This window comes from Gobio gobio (assembly GCF_949357685.1).
Source record: "Gobio gobio genome assembly, chromosome: 17".
Taxonomy (NCBI): domain Eukaryota; kingdom Metazoa; phylum Chordata; class Actinopteri; order Cypriniformes; family Gobionidae; genus Gobio; species Gobio gobio.
In genome coordinates, this window is record NC_137110.1 from 2,116,498 (window position 1) to 2,144,485 (window position 27,988).

Genomic DNA, 27,988 nt, shown 5'->3' on the forward strand with positions numbered 1-27,988 from the left:
TGTATTTGGTTGGACAACAGGTTTATGAACGCTTCACATTACTAGTTTGTGAAGATGTTTGACAGATGTTGCTCAAACTCGCAGTGCTTTCAGACGGAGCAGCGTTTCCTGATCTCAGATCAGCTCTTCACTGACACGCTGGGCATTTATTTATTTCATTAAAATCACAGCCTTTGCGCTTTCATAATCGCACATAAGCCAAATCGCGATTGCGGTTCGATTTCGATTAATCGTGCAGCCCTAATTAACTTTACAATTACATAATCATAATTCTACTCCAATTCGTTTTTTTTTAAATATAAACTTTTAAAGGGTGGCTGTCATAAAAACTTGCCTGATTTATTAAATATTGAAGAACATTGACAATGAATATCCTATGTAATGGTGCATATAATGAGTAAAATGCTCCTCTCTAGAGTAAATTTTTCTAGCTGACTAACGAGTTTATGGACACTGGATATGGTTTTTCTGAGGTAATGACGTTACGTGACATTGTTTACTTGTAAGCCGTTTTACTGATGTCTTTCTGTGGTTGAAACACTGATTGAGGGAAGTTGTCCTGTATCTTTAACACACTTTCAGAAGCTCATTCGTGTTTATTTCACGCTGTTACTGGTATAAGGCGGAAGAGAAGATCCGTTCATCTGCTGGTTCTCTTGAGCTGAGGCAGAGCGATCTCACACCACAGCGCTAAAACGGTATTTATGTGTTTGAATTTCGTACAAAAAATAGACTAATCGATTCTTGGGATTTAAGAATCGATATTGTTTTGTAAAAGTGATAATCGATTAAAATCGAGAAATCGATATTTTTTACCCAGCCCTAGAAGTTACAACAGCCATTCCATCCCACCCTACCCCGCGGTGCTAGCACCACCAGCTGTGCGTTCATCCATCCACCTACCGTAGCGCCGACGCCCATGAGCGTCAAGAAACGCGGCGCAATAGACACAAAGCGGGAGGAAGGAGAGCAGAGAGAGAGGGAGAGGTTGAACTCACGACACACCAAAAAACACAACCAAAGACAGTCAAGACAGTGAACAACACCGAGAGAAGCATTTGAGAAATGACACTGTGACGTTTAACACATCTGTATCAATAAACGCTTGAGTTTGAGGACCATACCATCAAATGAGTGTCTTTTCCATATCAATAACTTCTTTAAGACTCTAGATGTGTTATCGGGTTAATAAAATGCACTATGCCATCTTATTTTAATTTCATATGCATATATGTCCCTCAGAAAGCGCATTGTGCTTCTCTACATGTGTGACAAAAGAAGCATGTCTGAATACACAGACCTACTAATTCCGGCACAATTCTGAAGTGTGCGTTCAATGTACACTTTACTATCCCATGAGGCCACGGGAGAGGATTTGTGAACGATAGTGAAGTGACGCAACTGACGCTGGTAATACGGCTGATAATGAAACATGGTACATCTCAGATTACATTCATACTACATAAAACATAGCGGTCGCAAAGTAAATACTCAGAATTACGAGAAATAATGTCAGAATTTGGAGATAAAAAAAATCAATTACGAGAAAAAAGTAAGAATTGTGAAATAAAAAAATCGCAATTACGAGAAAAAAGTATGAATTGTGAGATTTAAAAAATTCGCAATTACGAGAAAAAAGTAAGAATTGTGAGAAAAAAAGTGCAATTACGAGAAAAAAGTAAGAATTGTGAAAATAAAAAAAATCACAATTAAGAGAAAAAATGTATGAATTTTAAGAAAAAAAACAATATTACGTGAAAAAAGTATGAATTTTGAGATAAAAAAATCGCAATTACGAGAAAAAAGTATGAATTGTGAGATTAAAAAAATTCGCAATTACGGGAAAAAAGTACGAATTGTGATAATTTTTTTTGCAATTACGAGAAAAAAGTACGAATTGTGAAAATAAAAAAATCACAATTAAGAGAAAAAGTATGAATTTTGAGATTAAAAAATCGCTATTATGAGAAAAATTTATGAATTTTGAGATCAAAAAATCGCTATTACGAGAAAAAAAGTATGAATTTTGAGTTAAAAAAATCGCTATTACAAGAAAAAAGTACGAATTGTGATTTTTTTTTGTGCAATTACGAGAAAAAAGTACGAATTGTGAAATTAAAAAAATCACAATTAAGAGAAAAAAGTATGAATTTTGAGGGGGAAAAAAATCAATATTACAAGAAAAAAGAATGAATTTTGAGATTAAAAAAATCGCTATTTCGAGGAAAAAGTATGAAATTTGAGGGGAAAAAAATCGCTATTACGAGAAAAAAGTATGAATTTTGAGATAAAAAAATCGCTATTATGAGAAAAAAGTATGAATTTTGAGATAAAAAAATCGCTATTACGAGAAAAAAGTAAGAGTTGTGGGAAAAAACTCGCAATTACGAGAATAAAGTAAGAATTGTGAGATAAAAAAAATCGCAATTACAAGTAAAATTGAATTTTGAGATAAAAAAAATCGATATTACGAGAATAAAGTAAGAATTGTGAGATAAAAAAATCTCAATTACAAAAAAAAGTATGAATTTTGAGATAAAAAAATCGATATTACAAGAAAAAAGTATGAATTTTGAGATAAAAAAATCACTATTACGAGAAAAAAGTAAGAATTGTGGGAAAAAACTCGCTATTACGAGAATAAAGTAAGAATTGTGAGATAAAAACTCGAAATTGCGAATGATAAAATCAGAATTGCGAGATAAAAACTCGTGAGAATTGAGTTCATGATTTGGACGCGGCCTCTGTGTGAGTGAGTCATGAGTCACTCGTTGAATCGTGAAAGGCAACCAGGGAACTGCTTTGAATTACAATCTGCAGCTATCTTTGCACAAAGTAACCGATAATAATGTATATAAAAGTAAAATACTCAATATTAACGGTAATGATGTTGCATTATATAACTATTATAATATAATTAAAGACACTGATTTAGTAGAAGGACCCTCAAAGCTCCTATCTTTAATGATCTGAATCACATGAGCACATCCAGTGTAGCATTTCTCTTCAAAGAAAACCAAACACTCACATTACTCACGAACACAATAAAGCAACCCGTGAAGCTAATCACAGAACAGACTCTAGAGTGGTCTGAGGCTTGTTTGCTCTTCTTACTGATGCAACACTAATGCCTGTTGATATTCCCAGTTAATACAGAAGTTAATATCACGAAGTGAGCGTCAGGGGCTTTAACTTCCTTATCTAATGCGTGCGATCGAACACGTTACATACATCTCCACCCTGCATGTTCTTCATGTTGAAGCCATCCTTGCCCTTTTTGCCTTTCTTGTTCTTCTTCTTCTTACAGCAGCATTTCTTAATGATACAGAAGCAGCAGGTGAGGATGAGGAGGGCGGCCACCACAGCGATGGCGATCAGCGCCCATGGAGGCACTGGAGGCATATAAAAAAAAATACAGGAAAATATTTATCATTATTTTTTCCTGAGGAAAATGTGAGTGGGGCATGCAGTGGCAAAACTCGGCACTCAGATGCAGGGGAGGGGGGGAGGGGGTTTCTAGGTGGTTGCTAGGGTGTTCTGGGGGGTTGCTAAGGCATTGCAAGGCAGTTGCTACGGTATGCTGGGTGGTTGTTAGGCGATTGCTAGGGTGTTTCAGGAAGTTGCTAGGCAGTGTCTAAGGTATTCAGGGTGGTCGCTAGGGTGTTGTTAGGCGATTGCTAGGGTGTTCTGGGTGGTTGCTAGGGCATTGCTAGGCAGTGTCTAAGGTATTCAGGGTGGTTGCTAGGGTGTTGTTAGGCGATTGCTAGGGTGTTCTGGGTGGTTGCTAAGGCATTGCTAGGCAGTGTCAAAGGTATTCAGGGTGGTCGCTAGGGTGTTGTTAGGCGAATTGCTAGGGTGTTCTGGGTGGTTGCTAGGGCATTGCTAGGCAGTGTCAAAGGTATTCAGGGTGGTTGCTAGGGTGTTGTTAGGCGATTGCTAGGGTGTTCTGGGTGGTTGCTAAGGCATTGCTAGGCAGTGTCAAAGGTATTCAGGGTGGTCGCTAGGGTGTTGTTAGGCGAATTGCTAGGGTGTTCTGGGTGGTTGCTAGGGCATTGCTAGGCAGTGTCAAAGGTATTCAGGGTGGTTGCTAGGGTGTTGTTAGGCGAATTGCTAGGGTGTTCTGGGGGGTTGCTAAGGCATTGCAAGGCAGTTGCTACGGTATGCTGGGTGGTTGTTAGGCGATTGCTAGGGTGTTTCAGGCAGTTGCTAGGCAGTGTCTAAGGTATTCAGGGTGGTCGCTAGGGTGTTGTTAGGCGATTGCTAGGGTGTTCTGGGTGGTTGCTAAGGCATTGCTAGGCAGTGTCAAAGGTATTCAGGGTGGTCGCTAGGGTGTTGTTAGGCGAATTGCTAGGGTGTTCTGGGTGGTTGCTAGGGCATTGCTAGGCAGTGTCTAAGGTATTCAGGGTGGTTGCTAGGGTGTTGTTAGGCGATTGCTAGGGGGTTCTGAGTGGTTGCTAAGGCATGACTTAGGGCAGTTGCTAGGCAGTGTCTAAGGTATTCAGGGTGGTTGCTAGGGTGTTGTTAGGCGATTGCTAGGGGGTTCTGAGTGGTTGCTAAGGCATTACTTATGACAGTTGCTAGGGTGTTTCGGGCAGTTGCTAGGCAGTGTCTAAGGTATTCAGTTGCTAGGCAGTGTCTAAGGTATTCAGGGTAGTCGCTAGGGTGTTGTTAGGCGATTGCTAGGGTGTTCTGAGTGGTTGCTAAGGCATTGCTTGGGGCAGTTACTAGGCAGTGTCTAAGGTATTCAGGGTGGTTGCTAGGGTTTTGTTAGGCGATTGCTAGGGTTTTCTGAGTGATCGCTAAGGTATTGCTTGGGGCAGTTGCTAGGGTGTTTCGGGCAGTTGCTAGGCAGTGTCTAAGGTTTTCGGGGTGATGGCTAGGGTGTTCTGGGTGGTAACTAGATGCACTGCAGAGCATCATGGGGGAAAAACCAAACAAAACCAAACCAAACCAAACAATCAGACGTCAGGTAGTCATGTGATGTTCCTTGAACAGGGTTTCTGCAGGTTTTATGAAGGTAAATCAAAGACCTTTTTAAGACCAATTAAAGATAGTTGAAGATAAAATACATCATTATGTTCTTTAGATGTAAATGTCTAGGAAGCAACACTAATCTAAAAGTTTGAAAATACAATTTCCAACAGATCTCCATAACTTTTTAATTATTTTTACAGAAAAAATTGCTTAAAGTTTGAGATGAGAAATCTTGTGAAAGTGATTTTATGATTAAAAGAAGAACAAATATCAGCCAAAAAATAAACTTAATTCCAAATGTAAGTAATTTGACAGATATTTGTTCTTGTTTTAAGCATAAACAAACTTAATTGTGTCCCGGTTCCTCGGTTAAAATCGCAATTTTCTCACGATTTACAAATAGTTGGAAACATTTGGGATATTGACAAAATATATAACACTGGCCTAGTGAATATTTTACTGCAAAAATCTTACATATTGCACCTTTAAGGCCTTAAATTGTGTAGTTGAAGGTGATATCTGATATCAACTGAGAAGGACAGAGCAAGAAATACTACAAACACAAACATGTTTTCAATTAATATTTTACGAAGTTAAATCCAGGGCTCTGAACCGGTTCAAGGAACGAAAACGAAAACCGGAAACGAACAAAATTTTAAGAGGAACAAAAACGGAAACGAAATCAAAATCAATTTGAATCGTTCTGAACAGAAACGTTAATTTGAAATGGCCATTAACCGGTTAATAACGTTATTTTATCGTTCTCTTTAATATTGTAATCTGGCAGTGGCCAATCATGAATAGAGTAGTGCAGCATGTGATGTGACGGATCAAGCGAGAGTGAAATGTCATCTGTGAATCTACAGTAACGCAAGTCAGTGTGAGCGCATTTACATTCCTCAAGTACATTTCTCTCCCCGCTGAGCTCATCAATGAAAGCTCAGGTATTGGAGGACATTCTTTTCGAACGTTTAAATAAGCAGTACAGACTTTAAGCTCAAATAGTCTGATTTAGGCTAGTTTGTAGATTCCGTTTAAGCCTGTCCAAGTAGGCTATAGCATCTATCAAACATTTCTCCTAAAGTCTTTCAGATTGCCAATACAGGACAGCTCAATGTTTTCTATATAGACGGCTGATGCTTCGTATTAAATGGTATGTTATATTGCATTAAATGATCAAGCTTTATTAGCTGACTGAATTAGATTATGGGATGCAGACGTGTTGCGCAGTGTTTGCTTTGAAATGACCAGCATTAAAAGAGCAATGGTTATCCAGTTTATTTATTCTTTATTCATGCAATTTTTAAAACAAGTCGTGTTGAAAAAAAGTTATGTACAAAGAATGTTCTCACTCTTCTGAAAAGAATTCGGCATAAGAGCCACTTTCCGCTCCATTAAAACAGGTCCGCTGTTTATGCTTTGTAATTAATGCATGTTTCTGTTGTGGTTTTAAAAATGTTATGAAATAAATATTCAAGTTAAATTACCATGCGTTATATTATTATTGAGTGAAAATAAGTCTATTTATACATATTTGATTAAAGTATAGGCTAAATTAAAATAACGTTATTAACCGGTATTTTTTCATATCAAACCGTTTTCGGAACAGTAATGTTTATTGAGGAACGCAAAAACGGAAACGCTATAATATCGATTCTGCTCGGAGTGAACCATTGATATTTTTTTCCGTTTTTAAGCCCTGGTTAAATACATGTTTATCTGAAAGCATTTATTGCATTGGACGTCTAGATTAGAAGTGTCACAACTCGGACAATTTGTCCAGGATTTAAATCCATAAGGTCTTCAGCATGATGATGCTCTATTGATTTCCTTGATCTGGTGAGACTGTGACGCAGGACTCACATGGGATTTTATCGATCTCATTGAGGAACTTGCTCTTGATTTCCTCAAACACATCGTTCTTGTTGACGGGCCCCTCGGCTTCGGTGGAGTTGTCTGCGGGCGTGGAGACGGCGGGGGCCATCGTCATGGTGTGAGACGGGTGGGTTCCGCCCAGTCCAGTGGGTTCTGGGCCCACCATGGCTTCTGGTTTCTTTTTAAAGAGGTTCCACTTCATAATGTCGGCCTTGGCCAATCAGGAACCCTGGAGGAGTTAAAGAGACACAGTTAAAACTAGTGCTGGGCATCGATAAAAAAACCCAAACTAATTAATCGCACTTTTTTCTGTAATTAATCGCAAGTTTTTAATATTTTACGTTTTTAATATTTTGATATTGTAATAATTTCAGTTACTCTCCAAATTAATGTAGAAACAATTTAAAGACAGCATGTTTTAAATATGTGTTGTATTGTCATATTTTTATGAATGAAGGCCAGTATCACTGATACTAAAGTGTCTATGAAACATTAATGACGTTACTGTATAACTGAAAGCTCCCAATTTCAACATTTATTAGGCTTTAAAAAAACAACTTTTAATTTAAGTGAACTTAAAACAATCTTTACATAAACCCAAAATAATAAATGTTATATTTACCCATGGCCTTCCCTGTTATAGATATACAGAAATGTAATAGTTACATTTACATTTATGCATTTGGCAGACGCTTTTATCCAAAGCGACTTACATTGCATTCAAGGTACACATTTTACATTTTGTCAGTTCTTGCTTTCCCTGGGAATCGAACCCATGACCTTGGCGTTGCAAGCGCCACACTCTACTGTTGAGCTGCAGGAAAGTCAATAGTTATAATAGTTATCTTTCTTAACTGCATAAATAATAAATTAAATATAGATGAATCATCATTAAAGCTAAAATTTTCTCTGTTCCCGTTGTTCTGTGATGAACATTAATGACATCATCATCAGTGCTACTGTCACTTTAAGATCAGCCGCAGATCTCACGCGCTGTCCCGCGCATCTCATTTCCTCACAACTCTTTAAGTTCATTTAAGACGTTATTTAACTAATTTAAGACTCCTAATATGAGAATACTCAAAATCCTCTGTGTTATTGTTATTGTTTGTTCAAGACCAATGAGAACTCGATGTGAGCAGGAAACTGACGCGAGTCTGTCTATGCGTCGAGTGTGTGTGTGTGTGTGTGTGTGTGTCCCTTGATTAGCTGACATGAGACGCATCCACACAGACAGGACACTGACACACACACACACACACACATACACACACACACACACACACACACACACACACAGACAGGACACTGACACACACACACACACACACACAGGACACTGACACACACACACACACAGACAGGACACTGACACACACACACACACACACACACAGGACATTGGCATACAGCGCGCTCTCTTGTGTCTTGTCGCGCTTGGAAGCATTTACATGAATAAGAGCGTGATGATCATGCAACGCTAAGCAAAAATGGATATAAAAACGGACCCTGCGTTATTTGCGTTAAATATTTTAATTGCGTTAAGCTGAAAAAATTAATCGCTCGCGTTAACGCGTTAATTTGCCCAGCCCTAGTTAAAACACAAAATACATTGAAGTCTGGAATGCGTTTGGATCTGGTTTTTGGATCTGGTCATTACGGGCTCTATCACACACACAACCCCAGGTGTGACGCGAGTGTGTTCTGACACAGTTCTCATGTTCATGTCCAGCTCTTCGTGTTTAAATCTCAAACACACTGCTCATCTGTTCACTCATGGGCATCTGGTCTGAACACCAGGAGTGATCAGGAGCATTGCTGGAGCTGCTATTGGAGGAACTGAAAACCACTGACCAACACACACCTGATCTAAAGTCAATAGTGCAGTGTGTGTGTGTGTTATTTAAAGAGTGTGTTAGTGATATGAGCCTATAGGAGGAGCACAACACACACACACACACACCCTGATTATTACACAGAGGAATGCGCAGCAGCACACACACTTATTACACACACACACACACACACACACACACACACACACACACACACACACACACACACAATCTGATTATTACACACACAGGGACGCGCAGCAGCACACACACACACACGCACACACACACACACACACACACACACACACACACACACACACACACACGCACACACACGCACACACACACACACACACACTCTGGAGAAGCGTTCAGTCTCTCCTCATGTCAATAGTGAATCCTCTCATGGCTTTTAAAGGGAAAGGGAGATGAGGCTCTGATTGGTTTATTGCTCGTTACACCCCAAACACAGCCATGACTCATGAAGAGACGAGGGACGGCCCTTCAGATCATGAGCCGACCGTTTGTCCCGTCGTCAAACAGCAGAAGTGGATTCAGACACGCCCTCAGAGCTCAGAGCAGTAGAATAGGAAGGTGCAGCTTCACAGCATATTTATCATTACGAGTACATGACTGGAATACACGACAAAGAAGCTCAAGTGAACAGAGAACCTCTCAGAACCGACAGTGGACGGCTCTTTTTAATAATGAAATAAAGTGTCAGGCCGTTAAAGGATGTGGTTAAAGGAGAACAACATCAGAACGACAGAACGGCAGAACAACAGAACAACAGAACGGCAGAACAACAGAACAACAGAACAACAGAACAACAGAACGGCAGAACAACAGAACAACAGAACAACAGAACGACAGAACGACAGAACGTCAGAACGTCAGAACGTCAGAACGTCAGAACGTCAGAACGACAGAACAACAGAACAACAGAACAACAGAACGACATAACGACAGAACGACAGAACGTCAGAACGGCAGAACAACAGAACGTCAGAACGGCAGAACAACAGAACGTCAGAACGTCAGAACGACAGAACAACAGAACAACAGAACGACAGAACGACATAACGACAGAACGACAGAACGACAGAACGTCAGAACGTCAGAACAACAGAACAACAGAACAACAGAACGACAGAACGACATAACGACAGAACGACATAACGTCAGAACGGCAGAACAACAGAACGTCAGAACAACAGAACGACAGAACGTCAGAACGTCAGAACGTCAGAACGACATAACGACAGAACGACAGAACGGCAGAACGTCAGAACAACAGAACAACAGAACGTCAGAACAACAGAACAACAGAACGGCAGAACGGCAGAACAACAGAACGACAGAACGTCAGAACGGCAGAACAACAGAACAACAGAACAACAGAACGGCAGAACAACAGAACGGCAGAACGGCAGAACGGCAGAACAACAGAACAACAGAACGGCAGAACGGCAGAACGACAGAACGACAGAACGACAGAACGTCAGAACGTCAGAACGTCAGAACGTCAGAACAACAGAACAACAGAACAACAGAACAACAGAACAACAGAACGTCAGAACGTCAGAACGTCAGAACAACAGAACAACAGAACGACAGAACGACAGAACGGCAGAACGGCAGAACAACAGAACAACAGAACAACAGAACGACAGAACGTCAGAACGGCAGAACAACAGAACGTCAGAACGGCAGAACGGCAGAACAACAGAACAACAGAACAACAGAACGGCAGAACGGCAGAACGGCAGAACGGCAGAACAACAGAACAACAGAACAACAGAACGTCAGAACGGCAGAACAACAGAACAACAGAACAACAGAACAACAGAACGTCAGAACGGCAGAACAACAGAACAACAGAACAACAGAACGTCAGAACGGCAGAACAACAGAACGGCAGAACAACAGAACGTCAGAACGGCAGAACAACAGAACGGCAGAACGGCAGAACAACAGAACAACAGAACGTCAGAACGGCAGAACAACAGAACAACAGAACAACAGAACGACAGAACGTCAGAACGGCAGAACAACAGAACGTCAGAACGGCAGAACGGCAGAACAACAGAACAACAGAACAACAGAACGGCAGAACAACAGAACAACAGAACAACAGAACGTCAGAACGGCAGAACAACAGAACGGCAGAACAACAGAACAACAGAACAACAGAACGTCAGAACGGCAGAACAACAGAACGGCAGAACAACAGAACGGCAGAACGGCAGAACAACAGAACGGCAGAACGGCAGAACAACAGAACGACAGAACAACAGAACGACAGAACGTCAGAACGGCAGAACGGCAGAACAACAGAACAACAGAACGTCAGAACGGCAGAACGGCAGAACAACAGAACAACAGAACGTCAGAACGGCAGAACAACAGAACGGCAGAACAACAGAACAACAGAACAACAGAACAACAGAACGTCAGAACGGCAGAACGGCAGAACAACAGAACGGCAGAACAACAGAACGGCAGAACGGCAGAACAACAGAACGGCAGAACAACAGAACGGCAGAACAACAGAACGGCAGAACAACAGAACGACAGAACAACAGAACGGCAGAACAACAGAACGTCAGAACAACAGAACAACAGAACAACAGAACGACAGAACGACAGAACGTCAGAACGGCAGAACAACAGAACGACAGAACGTCAGAACAACAGAACGACAGAATGACAGAACGTCAGAACGGCAGAACGTCAGAACAACAGAACGACAGAACGACAGAACGGCAGAACAACAGAACAACAGAACGTCAGAACGGCAGAACAACAGAACAACAGAACAACAGAACGTCAGAACGTCAGAACGTCAGAACAACAGAACAACAGAACAACAGAACAACAGAACGTCAGAACGTCAGAACAACAGAACGTCAGAACGTCAGAACAACAGAACGGCAGAACAACAGAACAACAGAACAACAGAACAACAGAACAACAGAACAACAGAACGTCAGAACGGCAGAACGGCAGAACAACAGAACGGCAGAACAACAGAACAACAGAACGTCAGAACAACAGAACGGCAGAACAACAGAACAACAGAACAACAGAACAACAGAACGTCAGAACGTCAGAACGGCAGAACGGCAGAACAACAGAACGGCAGAACAACAGAACAACAGAACGACAGAACGACAGAACGGCAGAACGGCAGAACAACAGAACGGCAGAACGGAAGAACGACAGAACGAAAGAACGTCAGAACGGCAGAACAACAGAACGTCAGAACGTCAGAACAACAGAACAACAGAACGTCAGAACGTCAGAACGTCAGAACGGCAGAACAACAGAACAACAGAACAACAGAACAACAGAACGTCAGAACAACAGAACGTCAGAACGTCAGAACGGCAGAACAACAGAACGGCAGAACAACAGAACAACAGAACAACAGAACAACAGAACAACAGAACGTCAGAACGTCAGAACGGCAGAACGGCAGAACAACAGAACAACAGAACAACAGAACAACAGAACGTCAGAACGGCAGAACAACAGAACAACAGAACGGCAGAACGGCAGAACAACAGAACAACAGAACAACAGAACGACAGAACGACAGAACGTCAGAACGGCAGAACAACAGAACGGCAGAACGACAGAACGACAGAACGACAGAACGACAGAACAACAGAACAACAGAACGTCAGAACGACAGAACGACAGAACGACAGAACGACAGAACAACAGAACAACAGAACGGCAGAACAACAGAACGGCAGAACAACAGAACGGCAGAACGACAGAACGACAGAACAACAGAACAACAGAACGTCAGAACGGCAGAACAACAGAACAACAGAACAACAGAACAACAGAACAACAGAACGGCAGAACGACAGAACGACAGAACAACAGAACAACAGAACGTCAGAACGGCAGAACAACAGAACAACAGAACAACAGAACAACAGAACGGCAGAACAACAGAACAACAGAACGACAGAACGACAGAACGACAGAACAACAGAACGGCAGAACGGCAGAACAACAGAACGGCAGAACAACAGAACGGCAGAACGACAGAACGACAGAACGACAGAACGACAGAACAACAGAACGTCAGAACGACAGAACAACAGAAGGACAGAACGACAGAACAACAGAACAACAGAACAACAGAACGTCAGAACGACAGAACGACAGAACGACAGAACGACAGAACGACAGAACAACAGAACGTCAGAACGTCAGAACAACAGAACGGCAGAACAACAGAACGGCAGAACGGCAGAACAACAGAACGTCAGAACGTCAGAACGACAGAACAACAGAACGGCAGAACGACAGAACGACAGAACGACAGAACGTCAGAACGACAGAACGACAGAACGACAGAACAACAGAACAACAGAACAACAGAACGGCAGAACGGCAGAACGACAGAACGACAGAACGACAGAACGACAGAACGGCAGAACAACAGAACAACAGAACAACAGAACGGCAGAACGGCAGAACGACAGAACGACAGAACGACAGAACGACAGAACGACAGAACGTCAGAACGACAGAACGACAGAACAACAGAACAACAGAACAACAGAACAACAGAACAACAGAACAACAGAACGGCAGAACGGCAGAACGGCAGAACGACAGAACGACAGAACGACAGAACGTCAGAACGACAGAACGACAGAACGACAGAACAACAGAACAACAGAACAACAGAACGTCAGAACGGCAGAACAACAGAACAACAGAACAACAGAACAACAGAACGTCAGAACGGCAGAACGGCAGAACAACAGAACGCTGGTGTGTGTGAGGTGTGTGTGAGGACGCTGGTGTGTGTGAGGTGTGTTTGAGGACGCTGGTGTGTGTGAGGTGTGTTTGAGGACGCTGGTGTGTGTGAGGTGTGTGTGAGGACGCTGGTGTGTGTGAGGTGTGTTTGAGGACGCTGGTGTGTGTGAGGTGTGTGTGAGGACGCTGGTGTGTGTGAGGTGTGTTTGAGGACGCTGGTGTGTGTGAGGTGTGTGTGAGGACACTGGTGTGTGTGAGGTGTGTGTGAGGACGCTGGTGTGTGTGAGGTGTGTTTGAGGACGCTGGTGTGTGTGAGGTGTGTGTGAGGACGCTGGTGTGTGTGAGGTGTGTTTGAGGACGCTGGTGTGTGTGAGGTGTGTGTGAGGACACTGGTGTGTGTGAGGACACTGGTGTGTGTGAGGTGTGTGTGAGGACACTGGTGTGTGAGGTGTGTGTGAGGACGCTGGTGTGTGTGAGGTGTGTGTGAGGACGCTGATGTGTGTGAGGTGTGTGTGAGGTGTGTGTGAGGACGCTGGTGTGTGTGAGGACGCTGTGAGGTGTGTGTGAGGACGCTGGTGTGTGTGAGGTGTGTGTGAGGACGCTGGTGTGTGTGAGGTGTGTGTGAGGACGCTGGTGTGTGTGAGGTGTGTGTGAGGACGCTGGTGTGTGTGAGGTGTGTGTGAGGTGTGTGTGAGGACGCTGGTGTGTGTGAGGTGTGTGTGAGGTGTGTGTGAGGACGCTGGTGTGTGTGAGGTGTGTGTGAGGACGCTGGTGTGTGTGAGGTGTGTGTGAGGTGTGTGTGAGGACGCTGGTGTGTGTGAGGTGTGTGTGAGGACGCTGGTGTGTGTGAGGTGTGTGTGAGGACGCTGGTGTGTGTGTGAGGTGTGTGTGAGGACGCTGGTGTGTGTGAGGAGGCTGGTGTGTGTGAGGACACAGGTGTGTGTGAGGTGTGTGTGAGGACACTGGTGTGTGTGAGGTGTGTGTGAGGACGCTGGTGTGTGTGAGGTGTGTGTGAGGACGCTGGTGTGTGTGAGGTGTGTGTGAGGTGTGTGTGAGGACGCTGGTGTGTGTGAGGTGTGTGTGAGGACGCTGGTGTGTGTGAGGTGTGTGTGAGGTGTGTGTGAGGACGCTGGTGTGTGTGAGGTGTGTGTGAGGACGCAAGTGTGTGTGAGGTGTGTGTGAGGACGCTGGTGTGTGTGTGAGGTGTGTGTGAGGACGCTGGTGTGTGTGAGGAGGCTGGTGTGTGTGAGGACACTGGTGTGTGTGAGGTGTGTGTGAGGACGCTGGTGTGTGTGAGGTGTGTGTGAGGACGCTGGTGTGTGTGAGGTGTGTGTGAGGACGCTGGTGTGTGTGAGGTGTGTGTGAGGTGTGTGTGAGGACGCTGGTGTGTGTGAGGTGTGTGTGAGGACGCTGGTGTGTGTGAGGTGTGTGTGAGGACGCTGGTGTGTGTGAGGTGTGTGTGAGGTGTGTGTGAGGACGCTGGTGTGTGTGAGGACGCTGGTGTGTGTGAGGTGTGTGTGAGGACGCTGGTGTGTGTGAGGTGTGTGTGAGGACGCTGGTGTGTGTGAGGTGTGTGTGAGGACGCTGGTGTGAGTGAGGTGTGTGTGAGGACGCTGGTGTGTGTGAGGAGGCTGGTGTGTGTGAGGACACTGGTGTGTGTGAGGTGTGTGTGAGGACACTGGTGTGTGTGAGGTGTGTGTGAGGACGCTGGTGTGTGTGAGGTGTGTGTGAGGAAGCTGGTGTGTGTGAGGTGTGTGTGAGGACGCTGGTGTGTGTGAGGACGCTGGTGTGTGTGAGGTGTGTGTGAGGACGCTGGTGTGTGTGAGGTGTGTGTGAGGACGCTGGTGTGTGTGAGGTGTGTGTGAGGAGGCTGGTGTGTGTGAGGACACTGGTGTGTGTGAGGACGCTGGTGTGTGTGAGGTGTGTGTGAGGACACTGGTGTGTGTGAGGTGTGTGTGAGGACACTGGTGTGTGTGAGGTGTGTGTGAGGACACTGGTGTGTGTGAGGTGTGTGTGAGGACACTGGTGTGTGTGAGGTGTGTGTGAGGACACTGGTGTGTGTGAGGTGTGTGTGAGGACGCTGGTGTGTGTGAGGTGTGTGTGAGGACGCTGGTGTGTGTGAGGTGTGTGTGAGGTGTGTGTGAGGACGCTGGTGTGTGTGAGGTGTGTGTGAGGACGCTGGTGTGTGTGAGGTGTGTGTGAGGACGCTGGTGTGTGTGAGGTGTGTGTGAGGACACTGGTGTGTGTGAGGACACTGGTGTGTGTGAGGTGTGTGTGAGGTCACTGGTGTGTGTGAGGTGTGTGTGAGGACACTGGTGTGTGTGAGGTGTGTGTGAGGACACTGGTGTGTTTGAGGACACTGGTGTGTGTGAGGTGTGTGTGAGGACACTGGTGTGTGTGAGGTGTGTGTGAGGACACTGATGTGTGTGAGGACACTGGTGTGTGTGAGGACACTGGTGTGTGTGAGGTGTGTGTGAGGACACTGGTGTGTGTGAGGTGTGTGTGAGGACACTGGTGTGTGTGAGGTGTGTTTGAGGACACTGGTGTGTGTGAGGTGTGTGTGAGGACACTGGTGTGTGTGAGTTGTGTGAGAGGAGGCTGGTGTGTGTGAGGTGTGTGTGAGGAAGCTGGTGTGTTTGAGGTGTGTGTGAGGACGCTGGTGTGTGTGAGGTGTGTGTGAGGAGGCTGGTGTGTGTGAGGTGTGTGAGAGGACGCTGGTGTGTTTGAGGTGTGTGTGAGGACGCTGGTGTGTGTGAGGTGTGTGTGAGGACGCTGGTGTGTGTGAGGTGTGTGAGAGGACGCTGGTGTGTGTGAGGTGTGTGAGAGGACGCTGGTGTGTGTGAGGTGTGTGAGAGGACGCTGGTGTGTGTGAGGTGTGTGTGAGGACGCTGGTGTGTGTGAGGTGTGTGTGAGGACGCTGGTGTGTGTGAGGTGTGTGAGAGGACGCTGGTGTGTGTGAGGTGTGTGAGAGGACGCTGGTGTGTGTGAGGTGTGTGTGAGGACGCTGGTGTGTGTGAGGTGTGTGTGAGGACGCTGGTGTGTTTGAGGTGTGTGTGAGGAGGCTGGTGTGTGTGAGGTGTGTGAGGACGCTGGTGTGTGTGAGGTGTGTGTGAGGACACTGGTGTGTGTGAGGTGTGTGTGAGGACACTGGTGTGTGTGAGGTGTGTGTGAGGACACTGGTGTGTGTGAGGTGTGTGTGAGGTGTGTGTGAGGAGGCTGGTGTGTGTGAGGTGTTTGAGAGGACGCTGGTGTGTGTGAGGTGTGTGAGAGGACGCTGGTGTGTGTGAGGTGTGTGAGAGGACGCTGGTGTGTTTGAGGTGTGTGTGAGGACGCTGGTGTGTGTGAGGTGTGTGAGAGGACGCTGGTGTGTTTGAGGTGTGTGTGAGGAGGCTGGTGTGTGTGAGGTGTGTGTGAGGACGCTGGTGTGTTTGAGGTGTGTGTGAGGACGCTGGTGTGTGTGAGGTGTGTGAGAGGACGCTGGTGTGTTTGAGGTGTGTGAGAGGACGCTGGTGTGTGTGAGGTGTGTGTGAGGAGGCCGGTGTGTATGAGGTGTGTATGAAGACGCTGGTGTGTGTGAGGTGTGTGTGAGGACGCTGGTGTGTGTGAGTTGTGTGAGAGGAAGCTGGTGTGTGTGAGGTGTGTGTGAGGACGCTGGTGTGTGTGAGGTGTGTGTGAGGACGCTGGTGTGTGTGAGGTGTGTGTGAGGACGCTGGTGTGTTTGAGGTGTGTGTGAGGACGCTGGTGTGTGTGAGGTGTGTGTGAGGACGCTGGTGTGTTTGAGGTGTGTGTGAGGACGCTGGTGTGTGTGAGGTGTGTGTGAGGACGCTGGTGTGTGTGAGGTGTGTGTGAGGACGCTGGTGTGTTTGAGGTGTGTGTGAGGACACAGGTGTGTGTGAGGTGTGTGAGAGGACGCTGGTGTGTTTGAGGTGTGTGTGAGGACGCTGGTGTGTTTGAGGTGTGTGTGAGGACGCTGGTGTGTGTGTGAGGTGTGTGTGAGGACGCTGGTGTGTGTGAGGTGTGTGTGAGGACGCTGGTGTGTGTGAGGTGTGTGTGAAGACGCTGGTGTGTGTGAGGTGTGGGTGAGGAGGCTGGTGTGTGTGAGGTGTGTGTGACGAGGCTGGTGTGTGAAGTGTGTGTGAGGACGCTGGTGTGTGTGAGGTGTGTGTGAGGACGCTGGTGTGTGTGAGGTGTGTGTGAGGACGCTGGTGTGTGTGAGGTGTGTGTGAGGACGCTGGTGTGTGTGAGGTGTGTGTGAGGACGCTGGTGTGTGTGAGGTGTGTGAGAGGACGCTGGTGTGTGTGAGGTGTGTGTGAGGACGCTGGTGTGTGTGAGGTGTGTGTGAGGACGCTGGTGTGTGTGAGGTGTGTGTGAGGAGGCTGGTGTGTGTGAGGTGTGTGTGAGGAGGCTGGTGTGTGTGAGGTGTGTGTGAGGACGCTGGTGTGTGTGAGGACGCTGGTGTGTGTGAGGTGTGTGTGAGGACGCTGGTGTGTGTGAGGTGTGTGTGAGTTGTGTGTGAGGACGCTGGTGTGTGTGTGAGGTGTGTGTGAGGACGCTGGTGTGTGTGAGGTGTGTGTGAGGACGCTGGTGTGTGAGGACGCTGGTGTGTGTGTGAGGTGTGTGTGAGGACGCTGGTGTGTGTGTGAGGTGTGTGTGAGGAGGCTGGTGTGTGTGAGGTGTGTGTGAGGACGCTGGTGTGTGTGAGGACGCTGGTGTGTGTGAGGTGTGTGTGAGGACGCTGGTGTGTGTGTGAGGTGTGTGTGAGGACGCTGGTGTGTGTGAGGTGTGGGTGTGAGGACGCTGGTGTGTGTGAGGTGTGTGTGTGAGGACGCTGGTGTGTGTGAGGTGTGTGTGAGGACGCTGGTGTGTGTGAGGTGTGTTTGAGGACGCTGGTGTGTGTGAGGTGTGTGTGTGAGGACACTGGTGTGTGTGAGGTGTGTGTGTGAGGACGCTGGTGTGTGTGAGGTGTGTTTGAGGACGCTGGTGTGTGTGAGGTGTGTGTGAGGTGTGTGTGAGGACGCTGGTGTGTGTGAGGTGTGTGAGAGGAGGCTGGTGTGTGTGAGGTGTGTGTGAGTTGTGTGTGAGGACGCTGGTGTGTGTGAGGTGTGTGAGAGGAGGCTGGTGTGTGTGAGGTGTGTGTGAGGACGCTGGTGTGTGTGAGGTGTGTGAGAGGACGCTGGTGTGTGTGAGGTGTGTGAGAGGTGTGTGTGAGGACGCTGGTGTGTGTGAGGTGTGTGTGAGTTGTGTGTGAGGACGCTGGTGTGTTTGAGGTGTGTGAGAGGAGGCTGGTGTGTGTGAGGTGTGTGTGAGGACGCTGGTGTGTGTGAGGACGCTGGTGTGTGTGAGGTGTGTTTGAGGACGCTGGTGTGTGTGAGGTGTGTTTGAGGACGCTGTGAGGTGTGTGTGAGGTGTGTGTGAGGAGGCTGGTGTGTGTGAGGTGTGTGAGAGGACGCTGGTGTGTGTGAGGTGTGTGAGAGTTGTGTGTGAGGGCGCTGGTGTGTGTGAGGTGTGTGTGTGAGGACACTGGTGTGTGTGAGGTGTGTGTGTGAGGACGCTGGTGTGTGTGAGGTGTGTTTGAGGACGCTGTGAGGTGTGTGTGAGGTGTGTGTGAGGAGGCTGGTGTGTGTGAGGTGTGTGAGAGGACGCTGGTGTGTGTGAGGTGTGTGAGAGTTGTGTGTGAGGTGTGTGTGAGGAGGCTGGTGTGTGTGAGGTGTGTGAGAGGACGCTGGTGTGTGTGAGGTGTGTGAGAGGAGGCTGGTGTGTGTGAGGTGTGTGTGAGGACGCTGGTGTGTGTGAGGTGTGTGAGAGGACGCTGGTGTGTGTGAGGTGTGTGAGAGGTGTGTGTGAGGACGCTGGTGTGTGTGAGGTGTGTGTGAGTTGTGTGTGAGGACGCTGGTGTGTTTGAGGTGTGTGAGAGGAGGCTGGTGTGTGTGAGGTGTGTGTGAGGACGCTGGTGTGTGTGAGGTGTGTGTGAGGTGTGTGTGAGGACGCTGGTGTGTGTGAGGTGTGTGAGAGGAGGCTGGTGTGTGTGAGGTGTGTGTGAGGACGCTGGTGTGTGTGAGGTGTGTGTGAGTTGTGTGTGAGGACGCTGGTGTGTGTGAGGTGTGTGAGAGGACGCTGGTGTGTGTGAGGTGTGTGAGAGGACGCTGGTGTGTGTGAGGTGTGTGAGAGGAGGCTGATGTGTGTGAGGTGTGTGTGAGGACGCTGGTGTGTGTGAGGTGTGTGTGAGGACGCTGGTGTGTGTGAGGTGTGTGTGAGGTGTGTGTGAGGACGCTGGTGTGTGTGAGGTGTGTGAGAGGACGCTGGTGTGTGTGAGGTGTGTGTGAGGAGGCTGATGTGTGTGAGGTGTGTGTGAGGACGCTGGTGTGTGTGAGGTGTGTGTGAGGACGCTGGTGTGTGAGAGGTGTGTGAGAGGACGCTGGTGTGTGTGAGGTGTGTGTGAGGAGGCTGATGTGTGTGAGGTGTGTGTGAGGACGCTGGTGTGTGTGAGGTGTGTGTGAGTTGTGTGTGAGGACGCTGGTGTGTGTGAGGTGTGTGTGAGGAGGCTGATGTGTGTGAGGTGTGTGTGAGGACGCTGGTGTGTGTGAGGTGTGTGTGAGTTGTGTGTGAGGACGCTGGTGTGTGTGAGGTGTGTGAGAGGACGCTGGTGTGTGTGTGAGGTGTGTGTGAGGACGCTGGTGTGTGTGAGGTGTGTGTGAGGACGCTGGTGTGTGTGAGGTGTGTGTGAGGAGGCTGGTGTGTGTGAGGTGTGTGTGAGGACGCTGGTGTGTGTGAGGTGTGTGAGAGGACGCTGGTGTGTGTGAGGTGTGTGTGAGGAGGCTGATGTGTGTGAGGTGTGTGTGAGGACGCTGGTGTGTGTGAGGTGTGTGTGAGGACGCTGGTGTGTGTGAGGTGTGTGTGAGGAGGCTGATGTGTGTGAGGTGTGTGTGAGGACGCTGGTGTGTGTGTGAGGTGTGTGTGAGTTGTTTGTGAGGACGCTGGTGTGTGTGAGGTGTGTGTGAGGAGGCTGATGTGTGTGAGGTGTGTGTGAGGACGCTGGTGTGTGTGAGGTGTGTGTGAGTTGTGTGTGAGGACGCTGGTGTGTGTGAGGTGTGTGAGAGGACGCTGGTGTGTGTGTGAGGTGTGTGTGAGGACGCTGGTGTGTGTGAGGTGTGTGTGAGGACGCTGGTGTGTGTGAGGTGTGTGTGAGGAGGCTGGTGTGTGTGAGGTGTGTGTGAGGACGCTGGTGTGTGTGAGGTGTGTGAGAGGACGCTGGTGTGTGTGAGGTGTGTGTGAGGTGTGTGTGAGGAGGCTGATGTGTGTGAGGTGTGTGTGAGGACGCTGGTGTGTGTGAGGTGTGTTTGAGGAGGCTGGTGTGTGTGAGGTGTGTGTGAGGACGCTGGTGTGTGTGAGGTGTGTGTGAGGACGCTGGTGTGTGTGAGGTGTGTGTGAGGACGCTGGTGTGTGTGAGGTGTGTGTGAGGACGCTGGTGTGTGTGAGGTGTGTGTGAGGACGCTGGTGTGTGTGAGGTGTGTGTGAGGACGCTGGTGTGTGTGAGGTGTGTGTGAGGAGGCTGGTGTGTGTGAGGTGTGTGTGAGGACGCTGGTGTGTGTGAGGACGCTGGTGTGTGTGAGGTGTGTGTGAGGTGTGTGTGAGGTGTGTGTGTGAGGACGCTGGTGTGTGTGAGGTGTGTGTGAGGACGCTGGTGTGTGTGAGGTGTGTGTGAGGACGCTGGTGTGTGTGAGGTGTGTGTGAGGACACTGGTGTGTGTGAGGTGTGTGTGAGGACGCTGGTGTGTGTGAGGTGTGTGTGAGGTGTGTGTGAGGATGCTGGTGTGTGTGAGGTGTGTGTGAGATGATCTGCCTCGGTCTAACAGAACTGGAACATGCGGTCAGTCGGTCGGCTCATGGGGTTTGGCCCTGATCGTGTGTGTGTGTGTGTGTGTGTGTGTGTGTGTGTGTGTGTGTGTGTGTCTGGGATACACATTCGTCTACATCACATCCGACCTGGAAACAGAAGAAACTAGAGACTGCAGAGGGAGAGTTAGTAACCAATCCCTGAGGAAATCATTAACCGTAGAAACCGCGTCTGCCACACAGGAAATCAGATTCCAGCTGAAGCTCAGACTACAGCAGATCTTGTGTGTGGTGTGTGTGTGTGTGTGGTGTGTGCGAGGTGTGTGTGTGTGTGGTATGTGTGAGGTGTGTGTGTGTGGTGTGTGCGAGGTGTGTGTGTGTGGTGTGTGCGAGGTGTGTGTGTGTGGTGTGTGCGAGGTGTGTGTGTGTGTGGTGTGTGCGAGGTGTGTGTGTGTGCGAGGTGTGTGTGTGTGGTGTGTGCGTGGTGTGTGTGTGTGGTGTGTGCGTGGTGTGTGTGTGTGGTGTGTGTGTGTGTGGTGTGTGTGTGGTGTGTGCGAGGTGTGTGTGTGTGGTGTGTGCGAGGTGTGTGTGTGTGGTGTGTGCAAGGTGTGTGTGTGTGTGGTGTGTGTGTGTGGTGTGTGTGAGGTGTGTGTGTGTGGTGTGTGCGTGGTGTGTGTGTGTGGTGTGTGTGTGTGGTGTGTGTGAGGTGTGTGTGTGGTGTGTGTGAGGTGTGTGTGGTGTGTGTGTGGTGTGTTCGTGGTGTGTGTGTGTGGTGTGTGTGTGTGGTGTGTGTGAGGTGTGTGTGTGGTGTGTGTGAGGTGTGTGTGGTGTGTGTGAGGTGTGTGTGTGGTGTGTGTGTGTGGTGTGTGCGAGGTGTGTGTAATAAAAAATTGCCAAAAAACAACATTTAGGGACAGATTTATCTAAAATAAAATATAAATAAAATAATGAAATGAAATGTAAATAAAATGAAATTAAAAAAAAAAATTAATTAAATTAAATTATGAAATTAAATTTAAATAAAATAAAATAAATGAATAAAATAAGACATTTAGGGACAGATTGAGCTAAAATAAATAAACAAAAATAAAATATTGAAATAAAAATTAAATGAAATAAAAAAATCGAAATTCAAAATAAATAAAATAAAATAAAAAATAAAACAAAATAAAATAAGACATTTAGGGACATATTTAGCTAAAATAAAATAAAAAATAATGAAATGTAAATGAAATGAAATAAAATAAAAATATAAAATAACAAAATTTAAATTAAATAAAAAATAAATAAAACAAAAAATAAAACAAAACAAAATAAAATAAGACATTTAGGGACAGATTTAGCTAAAATAAATAAATAAATAAATAAATAATGAAAAGTAAATAAAATAAAATAAATAAATGAACATGTTTACAGCAGTGTCAGTGACTAGCTGTACAGAAAACACCAGAAAAGAAAGGAAATTTGTCAATTTGTGATTGAAAAAAAACATTATAACAGTGTCAGTCCATGACCTGTTCAAAACACATCAAAACATGAGAGAAAATGTGTGTAAAACTGGTGTTCAAAAATAAAACAAAGAATTTAACAGCAGTCCGTGAGCAAACAACTAGAGAAAATATAAGCAAACCAATCCTGAGCCTATAAGAACGAATGATTTCCCCGACAAAACGAGCAGAAAACATCTGGATCAAATCCTGCTAAAACTATAACGATTCCATTCCAGTGTGTTTTTGAGGTTTAGGGTTTTATGCATCACTTCTCAAATCATGCAAACTCTGTTCGATGCAGCAGAAAAACCTGCAGTTAGAGAAACACGGCAGCAGGAAAAGCGGACGGTGGATGGGGAGGAGTGGCAGAAACGGGAAAGCCCTTACCATGCAGCCAATAGTTCTGTATTAATAGTTCTTCACATCCCACGATCCGCAGTCCCACTGCAGCAGCTCACACACACACACACACACTCCCCGCTCCTCCATCACACACACACTCCCCGCTCCTCCATCACACACACACTTCCGCGCTTCAAACTGGCCGTCGCTCTATCGCTACCTTTGAACTGTCTTCTCTTCCTCCGTCCTGTTTAACGCTACTCTCTCTCTCTCTCTCTCTCTCTCTCTCTTTCTCTCTCTCTCTCTCTCTCTCTCTCTCTCTCTCATTACGGATTCTGCTCACACTCGAGTGGGGGACCATCTCCACCAATCAATATCCCCCCCCCCCTCGGAAACAGTCCAGATGTGCAGCCCAACTTCTGCTGTGTGTGGGAAGACGAGAGAGAATAACAACAGAACACTGCAATTCCTCCTGCGAGTCTCCCGGGGCCAGCCCATAATAACCCAGACGCACGATCCTGAGAGGAGAAACAAAATGAGCGAATCTGAACGAAGTGTGCCACGGTTAATGTCAACTACGTGACCTTTTGCATTATGCATCTCGTTATTATGGAAATATTCATGGGAATAGCCATGGTTACGGCTAGTCCAAAAATGTTGGGAAAGGGCAAAGCCGGCAGCATAATTAGCTATAAATGGTGTTGTTCAATAAAGAAATGATTTATGTTTTATACACCTGCAACACTCGCTGCGTTCTGTGCAGTTTAAAGCACAAACTGTTCCTGAGTGTTCCTGACGCCTGGATGACAGGCAGCCGCCATATTCTACTGATCTGAGCTCAGCTGCAGCTAACAGCGCAGGTGCTCTTCGGGAGTGGATCTGAGTGGTTGCCAGGGGGTTGCTAGGGAGTTGTGGGTAGTTGTCAGTGTTTTCTGAGTGGTTGCTAGGGAGTTGTAGGTAGTTGTCAGGGTGTTCTGAGTGGTTGTTGCTAGGGTAGTTGTTAGAGTGTTCTGAGTGGTTGCTAGAGTTGTGGGTAGTTGTCAGGGTGTTTTATTGGTTGCTAGGGAGTTGTGGGTAATTGTTAGGGTGTTCTGAGTGGTTGCCAGGGGGTTGTGGGTAGTTGTCAGGGTGTTCTGAGAGGTTGTTGCTAGGGTAGTTGTTAGGGTGTTCTGAGTGGTTGCTAGAGTTGTGGGTAGTTGTCAGGGTGTTTTTATTGGTTGCTAGGGAGTTGTGGGTAGTTGTCAGGGTGTTCTGTGTGGTTGCTAGGTGGTTGCTAGGGAGTTGTGGGTAATTGTCGGGGTGTTCTGAGTGGTTGCTAGAGTTGTGGGTAGTTGTTAGAGTTTTCTGAGTGGTTGTTGCTAGGGAGGTGTGGGTAGTTGTTAGGGTGTTCTGAGTGGTTGCTAGAGTTGTGGGTAGTTGTCAGGGTGTTTTTATTGGTTGCTAGGGAGTTGTGGGTAGTTGTTAGAGTGTTCTGAGTGGTTGCTAGAGTTGTGGGTAGTTGTCAGGGTGTTGTATTGGTTGCTAGGGAGTTGTGGGTAGTTGTTAGGGTGTTCTGAGTGGTTGTTAGAGTTGTGGGTAGTTGTCAGGGTGTTTTTATTGGTTGCTAGGGAGTTGTGGGTAGTTGTTAGAGTGTTCTGAGTGGTTGCTAGAGTTGTGGGTAGTTGTCAGGGTGTTTTTATTGGTTGCTAGGGAGTTGTGGGTAGTTGTTAGAGTGTTCTGAGTGGTTGCTAGAGTTGTGGGTAGTTGTCAGGGTGTTTTTATTGGTTGCTAGGGAGTTGTGGGTAGTTGTTAGAGTGTTCTGAGTGGTTGCTAGAGTTGTGGGTAGTTGTCAGGGTGTTTTTATTGGTTGCTAGGGAGTTGTGGGTAGTTGTTAGAGTGTTCTGAGTAGTTGCTAGAGTTGTGGGTAGTTGTCAGGGTGTTTTTATTGGTTGCTAGGGAGTTGTGGGTAATTGTTAGGGTGTTCTGTGTGGTATCTAGGTGGTTGCTAGGGAGTTGTAGGTAATTGTCGGGGTGTTCTGTGTGGTTGCTAGGTGGTTGCTAGGGAGTTGTGGGTAGTTGTTAGGGTGTTCTGAGTGGTTGCTAGAGTTGTGGGTAGTTGTCAGGGTGTTTTTATTGGTTGCTAGGGAGTTGTGGGTAGTTGTCAGGGTGTTCTGTGTGGTTGCTAGGTGGTTGCTAGGGAGTTGTGGGTAATTGTCAGGGTGTTCTATGTGGTTGCTAGGTGGTTGCTAGGGAGTTGTGGGTAATTGTCAGGGTGTTCTGTGTGGTTGCTAGGTGGTTGCTAGGGAGTTGTGGGTAATTATTAGGGTGTTCTGAGTGGTTGCTAGAGTTGTGGGTAGTTGTTAGAGTTTTCTGAGTGGTTATTGCTAGGGAGGTGTGGGTAGTTGTTAGGGTTTTCTTAGTGGTTCCTAGAGTTGTGGGTAGTTGTCAGGGTGTTTTTATTGGTTGCTAGGGAGTTGTGGGTAGTTGTCAGGGTGTTCTGAGTGGTTGCTAGGGAGTTGTGGGTAATTGTCGGGGTGTTCTGAGTCGTTGCTAGAGTTGTGGGTAGTTGTCAGGGTGTTCTGAGTGGTTGCTAGGTGGTTGCTAGGGAGTTGTGGGTAGTTGTTAGTGTTTTCTGAGTGGTTGCTAGAGTTGTGGGTAGTTGCCAGAGTGTTCTGAGTGGTTGCTAGGGAGTTGTGGGTAGTGAGTTGTGCGTAGTTGTTAGGGTGTTCTGAGTGTTTGCCTGGGGGTTTGCTAGGGAGTTGCGGGTAATTGTTAGGGTTTTCTGAGTGGTTGCTAGAGTTGTGGGTAATTGCCAGGGTGTTCTGAGTGGTTGCTAGGTGGTTTCTAGGGAGTTGTGGGTAGTTATCAGGGTGTTCTGAGTGGTTGCTAGGGAGTTGTGGGTAGTTGTCAGGGTGTTCTGAGTGGTTGTAGGGAGTTGTGGGTAGTTGTTAGGGTGTTCTGAGTGGTTCCTAGAGTTGTGGGTAGTTGTTATGGTGTTCTGAGTGGTTGCTAGGGTTGTGGGTCGTTGTCAGGGTGTTCTGAGTGGTTGCCAGGTGGTTGCTAGGGAGTTGTGGGTAGTTGTTAGAGTTTTCTGAGTGGTTGTTGCTAGGGAGTTGTGGGTAGTTGTCAGGGTGTTATGAGTGGTTGATAGGTGGTTGCTAGCGAGTTGTGGGTAGTTGTTAGGGTGTTCTGAGTGGTTGTTGCTAGGGAGTTGTGGGTAGTTGTTAGGGTGTTCTGAGTGGTTGTTGCTAGGGAGATGTGAGTAGTTGTTAGGGTGTTCTGAGTTGTTGCTAGAGTTGTGTGTTGTTATCAGGGTGTTCTGATTGGTTGCTAGGGAGTTGTGGGTAGTTGTTAGGGTGTTCTGAGTTGTTGCTAGAGTTGTGGGTAGTTGTTAGGGTGTTCTGAGTGGTTGTTGCTAGGGAGTTGTGGGTAGTTGTTAGGGTGTTCTGAGTGGTTGTTGCGGGTAGTTGTTAGGGTGTTCTGAGTGGTTGTTGTTAGGGAGTTGTGGATAGTTGTTAGGGTGTTCTGAGTGGTTGTTGCTAGGGAGTTGTGGGTAGTTGTTAGGGTGTTCTGAGTAGTTGTTGCTAGGGAGATGTGGGTAGTTGTTAGGGTGTTCTGAGTGGTTGTTGCTAGGGAGTTGTGGGTAGTTGTTAGGGTGTTCTGAGTAGTTGTTGCTAGGGAGTTGTGGGTAGTTGTTAGGGTGTTCTGAGTGGTTGTTGTTAGGGAGTTGTGGGTAGTTGTTAGGGTGTTCTGAGTGGTTGTTGCTAGGGAGTTGTGGGTAGTTGTTAGGGTGTTCTGAGTAGTTGTTGCTAGGGAGTTGTGGGTAGTTGTTAGGGTGTTCTGAGTGGTTGTTGCTAGGGAGTTGTGGGTAGTTGTTAGGGTGTTCTGAGTGGTTGTTGCTAGGGAGTTGTGGGTAGTTGTTAGGGTGTTCTGAGTGGTTGTTGTTAGGGAGTTGTGGGTAGTTGTTAGGGTGTTCTGAGTGGTTGTCGCTAGGGAGTTGTGGGTAGTTGTTAGGGTGTTCTGAGTAGTTGTTGCTAGGGAGTTGTGGGTAGTTGTTAGGGTGTTCTGAGTGGTTGTTGTTAGGGAGTTGTGGGTAGTTGTTAGGGTGTTCTGAGTGGTTGTCGCTAGGGAGTTGTGGGTAGTTGTTAGGGTGTTCTGAGTAGTTGTCGCTAGGGAGTTGTGGGTAGTTGTTAGGGTGTTCTGAGTAGTTGTTGCTAGGGAGTTGTGGGTAGTTGTTAGGGTGTTCTGAGTAGTTGTTGCTAGGGAGTTGTGGGTAGTTGTTAGGGTGTGGTTGCCAGGTGGTTTCTTGAAGAGTCCTGCAAGCCTCTGATATTGTTCTCTAGATATGCCTCAGGTCTGGGGAATTTATCGTCTGCTAGGCGACAATTGTACATCTGATCACTTCAAAAGATAACAACACACACAATTTGAGGTGCCATTCACGACTGTAAAACAAAGGGTGAGCTACATGCTGACATTTAATATTCATATAGCAAAGACCACTACTAATTCCTCGACTCATTTGAGTCCAGACAATGGGGAAGGGATGGATAAAAAAATGTATGCATGAATATGAATGAAAGATTGCCCAGTGGGCTTTAGTGCCCTGTGATCTCCCACAACAGCACAGCGGGAGAGCTGATGACAATACTGATTACAGAGAGAGAGAGAGAGAGAGAGAGAGAGAGAGAGAGAGAGAGAGAGAGAGAGAGAGAGAGAGAGAGAGAGAGAGAGAGAGGAGAGAGAGAGAGGGAGAGAGGGAGAGAGGGAGAGAGAGAGAGAGAGAGAGAGAGAGAGAGAGAGAGGGAGAGAGAGAGGGAGAGGGAGAGGGAGAGGGAGAGGGAGAGGGAGAGAGAGAGAGAGAGAGAGAGAG

General features: G+C 46.9%; 1 protein-coding gene across 1 annotated transcript in view; it reads right to left on the reverse strand.

The window, feature by feature from the left end:
- The window catches only part of syt2b (synaptotagmin IIb), a 105,827-nt gene that overhangs the window by 28,915 nt on the left and 48,924 nt on the right, over positions 1–27,988 (reverse strand). The window contains exons 2-3 of the mRNA XM_079841028.1: positions 6,838–7,078; positions 3,232–3,392 (exon numbers count right to left, since the gene is read on the reverse strand). Of these exons, the coding sequence (XP_079697154.1) occupies positions 3,232–3,392; positions 6,838–7,051 (375 nt within the window). The 5' untranslated portion in view covers positions 7,052–7,078. The remainder of the gene's footprint in view (positions 1–3,231; positions 3,393–6,837; positions 7,079–27,988) is intronic.